The sequence below is a fragment of the Puntigrus tetrazona genome, chromosome 11 (assembly GCF_018831695.1).
Source record: "Puntigrus tetrazona isolate hp1 chromosome 11, ASM1883169v1, whole genome shotgun sequence".
Lineage (NCBI taxonomy): Eukaryota > Metazoa > Chordata > Actinopteri > Cypriniformes > Cyprinidae > Puntigrus > Puntigrus tetrazona.
Window position 1 is genome coordinate 19,317,093 of NC_056709.1, and position 12,678 is coordinate 19,329,770.

At 37.2% G+C, this 12,678-nt stretch overlaps 1 protein-coding gene across 2 annotated transcripts in view; it reads right to left on the minus strand.

Annotated features, from left to right (window-relative positions):
- The window catches only part of rassf5 (Ras association domain family member 5), a 37,480-nt gene that overhangs the window by 17,166 nt on the left and 7,636 nt on the right, over window positions 1–12,678 (minus strand). For both annotated transcript variants that reach the window (XM_043252262.1, XM_043252263.1), the window contains exon 2: window positions 4,537–4,667. In XM_043252262.1, coding sequence (XP_043108197.1) covers window positions 4,537–4,667 — 131 coding nt within the window. The remainder of the gene's footprint in view (window positions 1–4,536; window positions 4,668–12,678) is intronic.

Below are 12,678 nucleotides of genomic sequence, written 5' to 3' on the forward strand. Positions count from 1 at the left end.
ATTTTAATAGGTTAATATAGTTCTCACTTTATGAAACGTCACATTACTAAAGTGAAATCAAGCCGGATGCCGTTTCATGTTGACGTTAAACAGTTCATCCCCATGAACAGCCTCTCACTTCCTGTGCTCTTCACACCGTCTTATAGTACCACAGAGCCGGAAGACATTACATAGATTCTGTTTTTAGAAAACCCACACAGATCAGTTTGAAAATGTGCTTTACTACAGTTCTCTCCACAAATTATGAAATCAGCCCCCACACACAAGCATCCCAAGATCGCTTGAGTGGTTTTCAAGAATCTAAATCAAGCTGCTAAAATCAACACAGCTCAAAATCAAAATGAAAGAGAGAAAGACATTGAAAAAGCCAGAAGGAAACAAGTATACTATTCCACTTCATGACGTAAGTTTTTGAGGATACTGGAAAAGGCGCAAACACACAAACATGCACATTTGCAGTGAACTATCACACAAGTTACTCAACAGGAAATGCTACGCTAAGATGACAGACCTGATAAAGCACCTGAAAATGGGGCATGCAAAAAAAATGAAAAAAAAAATAAATAAATATATATATATATATATATATATATATATATATATATATATATATATATATATATATATATATATATATATATTTTTTTTTATTATATATATATATATATATATATATATATTTTTTTTTTTTTTTTTTACTGAACTGAGCATGATGTTTCCAGCAGCTGTGGTGGTTTGAGGGGGCCGCGGTGCATGTGACATATCAAAAGTGTGTTTTCTGTGTGTGTCTATGCATGTGTACACACCCGAGGACAGGAAAAGGAAGTGTACGAGAGATGACAACAACCTATCTGCACTACTATACAAAAGTCAAAGCCGATGAAATACCTCCAGCAGCTGGGGAGACAAACCCTCAGCACACGGTCTACAGCACTTTCACAGCCAATATATGCCAAGAAAATAAAAGCAGCATCTCTGAACTTGCAAATTTATTCTTGTTTGTGCCTGATGTTGCACAGAGACTCACCCAAAAAGACCTTCGGGGGCTTTCAGATCAAATCAGCTGTATTTTTAAACCAAAACTGAAGGGATAAACAAGACCTCAGGATGGAGCAGTTAATGTTACTCAGGGGCAGTGAGGCTAACAAAACTGAGAGCTATTCCACCGCTAACTGTGAGATAGCACTAACGGGCTAATGTTTCGAGGCCACGGGGACATGAGGGCCAGCGCACTGTGCCTGCATGATATGAGGATATTAGGGTAATGTGCATGAAGAACATTTTGTATTCTCGTGAAACAAAGACAAAAAGAGAGAGAGAGATTTAAGGGTTGGGAAATATACTAAATAAGGATAACAGGGAAAGTGTGAAGTAAAGTATGACAGGAGTGCGCTTAGAGTATATATATATATATACATATACATTAATTCATATACAGTGATGAGAAAACTATTGCACACAATTTGAAATATTAAGCTTTAACATTTCTTTTCACTGGTCCCTGGAAATGAATGCGTGAGGACAGCTTGAGGACCTGTTTTGCTGTCATTCAGCCTCACTGATGTCTAAGAAACAGCTATTATTGTGATGCCATTTGTGAGATTTCTTCTAATAATCAACTTTTCCATTCTTTGCGCACATACATATACTACAGTTTAAAAGGGCCAGTACTATTTTTTAAGCAAATTAATAACTTTTATCCAGCAAGGATGCATTAAATTAATTAAAAGTGACAGTGAAGAGTTCATAATTTTACAAAAGACTTCACATTAATCCCATTCTTTTGAACTTTCTATACATCAAATCATCCTGAAATAATGCATAATGGTTTGTTATAATATTAAGTATAAATATTAAGTTATTACACTGATAATAATCAGAAAACCTTTTAAAGGGATAGTTCACTCAGAAATTAGAATTCTGTCATTACTCACCCTCATGTCATTCTAAACCCGTAAGACCTTTGTTCATTTTTGGAACATAATTTTTTGAAACCCGAGAGCTCTCTGACCAGTAATCAAAATAACGTTTGAAACCCTGATGTCACATTGACTATACCCCCGATACGTTTCAGGACCAGGGAACATTTCAGTTGTGCTTCTGTCTATGGAGGGTCAAAAAGCTCTCAGGATTTCCTCAAAAATATTTACATTTCTGTTTGTTAGACATTGCATTTATGGGTGGACTAACCCTTTAAGCACCGAAGCAGCATATTATAATGATTTTCAAAGAGTCATGTGACAGACTGGAGGCTAATTGCTGCTGAAAATTCAGCTTTACCATCACAGTATAAACGCAGCTTTGGTAAACATAAGAAACTTCTTTAAAAGCATTACTCTGTATAGATGGGCAGAAAATGGCAACATGACAGAAGTGCTTTCCAAGTCCAAGAGTTATCTTAGCAAATGCCCTTGAGATTAACACACACACACACATCTCTGTGATTCATCTACATAAGGGCAGTGGTCCTCCCCACGGTCCCATGGTGCTGGTGCGACTCAGAAGCTCTGTTTAAATAAAAGCTTCTGGCTGCAGAGGTCTGTAAAATCCCTGAAGCCAATGAGGGGGTGTCTAGCTTCTGTTTTGGCTGTAATTACGTTGAGAGGCTGTCTTTATGAGCTGTTTGCATTTCCTGTTCATGTCCAAAGCCTGTCTGTTTGCATTACGGCGCATCTCTCTGGGGTGTTTGAATGGCAGTAAAACCAATTATAATACACTTTTAGCCAGTGTCGCGGGCATACGGACCAACGAAAGCTTTTATACGTACAAACAAATTAAGTCACTTGTATGTCTCACCTGTTTTATTGCAAAAGATACTTAATCAGACTTCATTCACATGCAAATCACACAGAACCATTTCGTGCATAATATAGCTGCCCGCGTGTCGAAGCTTGGAAAGGAAGACAACTATAAACGGTTATTTAGGTTAAATAAAATGGCTAAAAAGGATACAAATCAACCTTATCTCTTGTTTTATGAGACTGCATCAAATCAGTGACACAATCTGTAGTTCACATGACCAAAGCCCTGCCCTATGAGAGGAGTCGACTAATGTGAATTTCATTTCCGTTGAGAAATAACCATAATGCCCTCTGCTGACAGCTCACCATTCAACAGCTTTCAATCTCACTGACAGCACAGACCAGCTGGGTTTGCTCTTTTCCTGATTTAGTGGAGATAGGAACAGACAGGAGGGGCCTCATAAATAAGATGGACACACTACAAGGGACTGAAAAGCTTTTTTCAGTAATGACTATGACAATGTAAACGCTCTGAGAGATATAGGCGATTGGGTGTCTGATTGGCTCCATACCGCTTTGACCTTTTGGTCAGGCATCATATGTTTTGAGGAGGATGGGCTCATCTAAAAACTTAGAAAGCGTATGCCTTTGTGTGCGTGTCGCCGAGGACAGCGCGCCCCTGCTGCTCAGTCCCAACTGTGCTGTCACTTCCTGTGTACCTGGGACTGAACTCGCTGCCGCTGTAAAACGCAGCCAAGCATCAGAGAGGCAGTTAAGCATGTGCTAATGTGTTCTGGCCAAGCAACCCAGGGAGGATCAGATTCAGCTTTCGCTTCATCCATTGCATATCACGGCATAATTTTATGCTCTTTCTAAATTTGGAAAGCTCTCTGCTTGCTTCGCTTATTTTAAAAAAAGGGCCAAAAAGTATGCTAAATCACAAACGTTTCACTATATATTTATCAAGATATAGCCCAATATATATATAAACATAACATATTGGGCTATATCTTGATAAATATATAGTGAAATTATTATTATGTTGTCATGTTTTTTTTTAACTCTTCATATAAAACAGCATGGCAAAGGAAAATGGCAATAACTTTTATATGCACCCTGCTGTTATTTGTCAAAGTACGAAGATTTTACCGTTTTATTATACCATTAATACGAAAGCCTGTTTCGTTTTATAGGAAACAGTAAACAAAGTCATTGTGAGATAAAGTTTAAAATTAGAAAAATGTTTTTCATTCAGTTAAAAATTAAAAGTCTGTCAGGAATCACTCACCCTCATGTCTTTCCAAACCCTGTAAGATCTTCGTTCATCTTCAGATATTTCTGGTGAAATCCGAGGGCTTTCTGACGCTCCACAGACGGCAATAACTTTAAAAGCACTTAAAAAGTATTCTAGTAGCTTCACGAAATAAAGGATGAACCACTGATATCACAAGGATTATTTGAACAATGTCCTTACAAACTTTTTGGTATGGAACTAGTACATGGTGGTTCGATTGCTGTCAATGCAGGATTGGAAAGCTCTCAGATTTCATCAAAAAATTGTGTTCCGAAGACGAAAGACGGTCTTGAAGGTTTGGAAGCAGTACAGTCAATTTATTATGCTTTTCTAACACACAGTGCTATCCGTGACCCAAATAAAACAGGCCCGTGACCCATTTTCGGTCCGCCAGATGGGATGAACGGTCTCTATCAGTTCTGTCTCCTTCTGTTTCTCTATAGTGAGGAGCTCCCTCTTACAGTGTGAATACAGCAATAATGGCTAAGCGCGAGAACTTACCGTCTCCTGAGGGTCTTTGGCGCCGGGCCTCTGTGGAGTGGGGGTAGACACATCCTCCGTCGGCTGGTCTAGTTGGTTGCAGTCCAGCTGAACAAGCCCCTGACACTCCAAATGACATGTGTAGCTGCAGTCTGGAGGCCAGAGACAAACAGGACACACACAGTCACTAACAGCCATGAAGCACAGACAAACAGCGCAGTTTAGAGAGCCAATGAGGGCTGCCAACACTCTTTCAGCTCCTTTAAAAGAAAAAAAGGCTGGAGGAGGACTGGGTCATGCGTTTTATTTACTGTAAATGTCTGTGTCAGCGTGAAGCCTGGTGATGATAAACTGACAGTCTGCATGTTGTGGACATCTGTCTCGGGCACATGCACTCCACAAACTGGAGACAGCAAAGGCGCTTCAGAATGAACAGTGACAGAGTCTCTTTTACGTGTGTCCTCCACATAAACAATAATTCTAAGGAATTCAGTCATGCGCTCGGTTCAACAGTGCCCTATTCATTCACTCTCAACTGACTTGACCTTAAGATAGATTTTTTTATAAACATCAGAAGACCTTTTTTATTTCATTCAGTGCCAGCTAGCAGCTGTAACGTTTATTACATTGACACCAATTGCGCTTTTTGACATATTTGTTGTGTGTGGTGCCATCTAGTGGATGCTGCACATAAAATACTGCTGCATTTCAACAGGAAGGAAGTGTGACATCGATAATTAGATCTTCTAGTGAATCTTTTTCAGTTTACGCTTTATTATTTCTTAAGTGACGCATCTTAATAAAAATAAATAAATAAATCCCTATATATAATACTTACATAAAATATAAGAATGAAAAATAAATTATAATAATAATTTGAAAATATTTAAAAAACTTATTAAAATACGGTGCTAATTAATTAATTAATTAATATTAAAACAATAAAATAATACAAATACTTCCTTTTACTTGAAAATATGTAAAAAAAAAAAAACATTTTAATACACAATTAAAAATATATATGATATTACAAAATCTATATTATAAAACATTATATTATAGAATATATAATATAATACATAATTATATTTTACTATGTATTTATATAATATAAAAATAATATTTTCAATAAAGAATCAAACTTTAAGATCAAGCGCTAGATGGCGCCACTGTGCCAACATCTTCAAAGGTTAACGGAGGCCAATAAAATAAGCTTATTAAACGGCTGGAACAGACAGCTGCTGTTTAATTTTTGCCAAGAAACGTTTCATTGACACTGGGGTTCATTTTTTCCTCCCGTAATTGCCCATCTAGTGAGCTTTTTCCACATATTTGCTTTGGAAAGTAGCATATTTTCTAACAAGCTGACGCGAGCTGCCCTCATCGTCCTAAAAATTCCCATTATCATCAAAAGAGGGCTAATAAAATGACCTCGGACCAGCAAAGGGAGTAAATTCAATAGCTCAAAAGCCTTCCGAGCATCTATATTCATTGCTCAGAGCCACACAGTAACCAAGGAAACGACACTCTGCGCAACTGGATATTCTCCAGCACAGGCTGACCGTGATTTTACACGACGTGGTGTCCTGCAGTGAGACTGCAGCAGTGTCATATACATTCTATAAATAGTCTGTGGCCAACCAAGCAAAGTGCTTCGGTGATAATAGCATAGAAATGGCTTGTTGTTTTTGCATTCACGTGATAACAAAACGACGGAGGTATCTGTTTCTACACGCAGATGTCAACAGTGTGCGCCAATTGATTATCAGAGGATTGATTATCAGCGCCAAACACATTGCTACTGTCATTGTGGAAGAGCAGGGAGGTGCAGATCACTCTGAAAGGAGATTGCGGATGCTGAGAGCCTCTACACAACACAGATAAGTCACACGGAAAATGGACGTCACTTTCGATGGTCTGTCGCCACAACACCGGCAAAATATAAATCTTCAGGGGAGTGTTGAGCGCGGCAATGAGAAAGAGCGTCCAAATCAAACATAATGACTCAGGGTCAGGAAATGCATTATGGGAGGAGGTTAGGCTTCCGTCCGGTTCTGACTCTCACCTTCAACCTCTCAGGGATATCAACTGTGCGCTTTAATGCAACACCCTGATAACTTCATGCAGCAATGACTATCAAGTGAGAAATCTGACACGTGCAGCAGCAGTCAGGTGCCATGGGTCATCCTGCAAAATGGAGGCCATCATTTACATGTGTAAAAATTTACTTTACCAAAAGAAACTGACCTTTTCAATATAAACACTTTTTTTTTTTTTTTTAAATATAAAAGCTAGAAACTTTTTTTTTTTTTTTTTAGATTTGATTTAACAATGTATTGCTAAAATATTTAATTAAATATTTAATAAATTTTTTATTATTATTAAAAATAAGTTGTCAAACCTGCGTCCTGCTTTTAATACACTTTTGTAAAAAAAAAAAATAAATAAATAAATAAAATAAAAAAAATGTCATGATGACATTGTAATCTTTTCAAAAAGACAACACTTCAAGGACGAGGTAGTTTTTATCACTTGCGAGACAATGTTGTCAAACTTCTTGACCAGTAAACAAGTGATAATCAAAAAGAAATGGCAAAATAATCAACTTTCAACCACATTACCAGCATTCCATGTACTGACATTTATCCATTTAATTTGAATTATCATTAAAAGTATTAGACAGAAGCGTTTCAAATAATACACATTTTTGACTGAAATTCACACTATGCAACTGTTACATAGAATTAACTTAAATAAAATCAATAATATTAGTTTCTATCTATTCAGCCAAACTGAAATGTCCCAAACAAGATTGGAGCTTTACAACAGCCAAATCTTCTTTGAAACTCTTTAGATGAGGTAATTAGGGCCACATGATGTCTCGCGTACGCTTCCCTCCATCGTCACGTGTCCTTACTGCAGAGTGGTCTGAATCCCCTAAACCTGATTAATCTGAAAAGATACGCTAATCACGGTCCGTCACCTTCTGGGGTTACAGACAGAAGAACTGTTAAGAGATTTAACACGTCTTTGTACATGCTCTCAGTGTGGAGGATTATACAATATGGATGATTCACCTCTAATGGAGCAGACAGGATATGACTGGCGAAATCACTCCCGAACAAGACATACTCAAAATCAATTAAAGTCTAGATACACTCAGAACATTATAAAAGGTTTTCTTTGTAAATGACATACACAAATCACAGATAACACGTCATTTTAAAATATTTATTATAATTGTTTATTAATGTTAAATAATGTAAAGTATTGCTTTTTACTGTATTTTTTCATGTTTTAGTATTTTTATGCTTTTTAATGCAAAATAGGCTCATTTTCTAAATTAAAGTTAAAAAGTCTTTTAATCCATTCAGCAGGTCTGGCGATAGCACTTTTAGCATAGCTTAGCATAGATAACTATATGCTATACTTGCAAAGTATATTGCAAAGTTCCTTGATTATAACCCTGGAATGAGGGTTCCTTGTCATATCGGCCTAGAAAACAGCTAGTTTTTACATTTTACGTCAGGCTTAGTACACAATGTAACTACAGAAGAGTCAAGTTTTAAAGAGATTCAATGATCTATGCTAAGCTATGCTAGAAGTGCTATAGCCAGACTCTGAGCTGAATTGGCTGAATGGATTCAAAAACTCAACTTTTGGACAATAAGCCTATTTTACAAAAAAAGTGGAGTGCTCCTTTTAGTCTTGTATTAATGTACATTACAGTGTATTTTTTTGTTTTCTTTTTGTCTTGTATAATACATAAAAAGGGAAAGATACAAATACAGTGTATTTATTTTTAAACTTGAAACAACAAGTAAAAACATGCCTATATTTCGCCTTCTAAAATCCGAAGTCCCGATGTCCAGGGGGAAAAAAAGAAATCCATGAACAATATATTCATCAAACACACTCATGTGGAGAAAAACTAATAAACACTCCATATATTTTCCTAGAGGCACATGAAACCGTGACCTCAGTGTATTTGCAGAGCTTCATGAACATAGCGGTCACACTCATGTTCTCGAGTAACACTGGGGTCATTGCTGGAGAAACCTCATAGACAGAGCATTGCAGCACAGTTTACATAACCTGGAAATGCTGCAGTGCTGCTATAAAACAGGACCGCCTGTGACAGAGGAGGTCAAACCCTTGTCCTTGTCACATTAAACACAATGTTTATTCACCATGTGTGGAATTTCCTCAGTACGAGAGGTCGAATACGCATCTCTGGGCCTGTCCCTTTAAAACATCACTTCCCATTCGAGCACAGTCACTTCCTCTTGGAGTTAACCGTGTCTGCCGATCAGCAGAAACATTTTGGTTATTTAGCCGGAAAACTGTGCCGAACTCCCCTCCGATAGCTGGAATGCAAGGGGGAGTTTATTGAGGGAACGAGAACACTGATGCCTTTTTGTCCCTCACGCGCCTTCTCGCCTCCTACTTCCTTCTGACATTTCTGATCTCCCCTTCTCTTCCATACATCAGCATTTTTCCACCTCAGGAGTCACAGTTCCTTCTCATATGCAGCCCAGCTGTACGCAAACTCCTGCAAGCTCTTTCACTCTCCGTTTCTCAGATTCTGCACCGGTCAGCAGCATTTTCCGCCATTTTTTTCTCTCTGCCAAGTCTGACAACCTGACCCTATAACCTTGCCGTGCATCTTTTCCCATGATTCAAGCGTGCCCTTCATAACGAAAGGGATGCATCTTTTGGTTCTTTTGGCTTTTTGGTAACCAGTCACGGCGCTGCTCACAACATAGCATCGTATTCCAACAACCTGGTCCCAGTGGAACCTATCTGACTGAACCCTGTAATTTAAACCTAAATTAATGTTTCTAAATTAGAAACAGACACAAAAACTCCAATGAAGAGACGTAAACACGGCAGCAGTTTGACTGAAACACACTGGTTCATTTAAACTGCAACAAATGTGCTAAAGTAAAGAACCTTTCTGTAGACTCCTACACAAAGACCGCTCTTTTTTTTCAGAGGCCCGATGAGTGTGTAGTGTTTTAAAATGTGTAGCTCTATTATATCGAGCAAGCATAGACTTTACCATTCATAGACAACCCTTGGGGTAATAGTTCTGGGTAATTGGTGGGTTTTTATACTGTAATTAAACTGAACAGATCTCTTCTGTCTTAAGAGGGACCACACAACAAAACCTGACCTTTCTTTCCAAGTGGTTGTGTCCAGTTCTGCAATAATTCTCTAATTAATATGCACTCATATTCAAATTAGAGCCAAGACAGATAAGCAGAAAATTACTTTAATCTTTATAACATTTTGGCTGTATACACATTTACGGAGATACCAACATTAAAATACAATACTACAGAGTACTGTGTAAAAAAAAAAGTTTATTATTATTTGTTAATTTATTATTTTGTTCTATTTCAGTTTTTCTATTTTACAATTTTTCTTATATATTAATCCAATGTTATTCACAGTGTCTTTGTTATTATTAGTGACTTTTTTTATCTATGCTTTGAGTGAAGATTGTTAAACCTATACCATTTTTTTTTTCTCAATGCATTTTGTCCAAATAAATGTAAAAATGCAATCATGCTACCAATGTATTTCACGATAGTTCATTCAAAAATGTATATTCTGTCATCATTTTCTCACCCTCTAGTTGTTCCAAATCTGTATGAATTTCTTTGTTCATTTCATTTTGGGTGAACTATTCCTTTAAGTATTTTTAAACTACAAGTTTACACAATCTTGTGTTACTGATGTATCTGCATCTGTTACTGTGTTCCTACTTGCTAATCTATTTGTTAGTCTGATTTGAGACTGAGTTTATCCACCTGGCAGTGACTAAAATTCCCTTTTCACTCCCCTTAACTACATCCACCCTCTCATGAATACAGAGGCTGAAATTCATGTAGACATAAGAACGTTTCATTCACATGACATTCAGAAACTACAAACTTTGATTCGTCCTCTCTTTATTCTTACAGCATTCCTCTCTTTCTCCTCCACAGCTTATTTTTTCTGTTCTTCCACAGCTTATTTTTTTTTATTTTCCACATTTAAAAACATTTAACAACCCAAAACAGAAAAGTGACACACATTGTGTTTCTTGTTTTTTCTCCCCACTTGCACATATTGTGAATAAATACAAACAATGACAGAAATAGGACCTCTCAAGAAAAAATAGGTTTTCTTAGTATTGTGTTATTTTATATATTGCATTTTCTTTCTTTCTTATTAGACTACTGCTAGAATAATGAAAAATGAAATATATTGTTGTTATTCAGGGAGGAATTAACCCACAGTATAACGATGTCTGGCACTCTGTTTATATTAAAACATAATGAATAGAAATAGCCCCGATCCCATTAATGCTTAGCTTAGGGAAAGCGAGGCCTACTGAGGTGTAAAGTATCGACAGTGCAAATCAGGATGTTTTGTATTGTGAAGCATGGGAAAACCTTTCAGATGCTAAAGATGCTGAAAGTGCACTAAAATCCAATCTAACGGATTTAATAAGCTGCACTGGTCAGGTCTCCTGAGCACATGCCACGGACACAGCCTCACATGTAGTTAGCTTATTCACAGAAAAAAAATGTCAACTTGAGCCTGATCGGAGTACACTGGGGTTGGGAAATTGTCAACCGAAATTGAAAGCAATTGTGACGAGTGGATCGCTACTGACAAATAACATAAAGAAGTATGTGTCCAGTGTTTACTTTAAACAGATGCTGACAAGGTCTGAATACAGACAGGTTTGTTTAGGGTCTTATCAGCATTTCACAGCAAAGCTTTCACAATCAAGCTCACATGCAAAGTTTCAGTGTCAATTTGAGCTGACATAATACTTCTATACTTCAGTCACATCTGTGCTATGTGATGACAGAATGGCTCACTAGATTAAGGTCCTTTGGCTAGGATCGCACTGCAGCCAAGAACAATTTACTTGAAAAGAAGTAAAGCAACTGACTCAACAAGTAAAGGGACAAACCACAGGTTATTTAGTATTTATGTGGCGTTTAGCAGGTTTAAATGAAATAGGCTATGCTGCAATTTAAGCATTAGAGAGACGTATTGTATGTGTACATATATTTATATGCTATAAATATTTACATTACTACAGTTGGTTGGTTGGTTTTAATCATTAGCCTGAACTAATAGCATTTGTTAACTTCATTCAAATGCTTAAACTTCAGTTAAATACATTAAAGGGATAATTCACCCAAAATGAAAATTGCCCCATGATTTACTCACCCTCGAGCCACCCTAGGTGTTTACAACTTTATTTTTAGAATAATCAGAATTACATAAACAATATCTTGGCTCTGTCAAGCTTTACATTGACAGCGAACGGTCACTGAGATTTTGAAGCAAAATAAAATGCATCCATCCATAATAAAAAGTGCTCTACTCCGGGGCTGTGGAGATTATGATATTATGTGAAGTTTAAAATATGGATTAAATATGGATAGCATAAAGGCATTCATTCACTTCAAAAGGCCTTTATTAACTGCTGGAGGATACATTTTATTTTACCACCACTCACTGTCATTATAAATCTTGGAACAGCAAAGGCATTTTTTTATCCCATCTCTGAAAATATTCGTATGAAGGAAGAAAGTCATATATACCTAGGATGGATTAAGGTTTAGCAAATTTGGGTTAACTGTCCCTTTAAATCCAGTTTGGTTATTTACTTCATGACATGTAAAATTCACACCGCCCGCTGCTGATTTCTGTCTCACTCAGAGTGTGTCATCCACAGCAGTGCGTCAGTGTGTGCGGGAGCTGATGGCTAACGTCATCATGAAGCAAAAAGGGTGAGAAAAGTGCTGCCATCGTCTCATTCACTCGTCAACTCTTAAGCATTTCCGACTCGGAGGCTAAAAAGGCTCATATTTGCCAAACAGCTTTAGCGCTAATTAGATTGGCCATGACTTAGAAAGTGAAGTCTCACGGGAGTTAAGAGCCAGATGTGACGCTATTATCAGAGCACTCAGTCTGTGGTTCTGCGCTGGCACTTTAAATGTTACTATATAGGCTACATGTCTATGTCAATAAAACAACACTTTCTTTGAAACTTAGAAGAAGTGTCATCAGTGTAGCTTTCTTTAGCTTTCTTATTTAAGTATGGGAGGGAAAGTTAACTCGCACTAAAGAAGATCACTTTTTATTCATTAG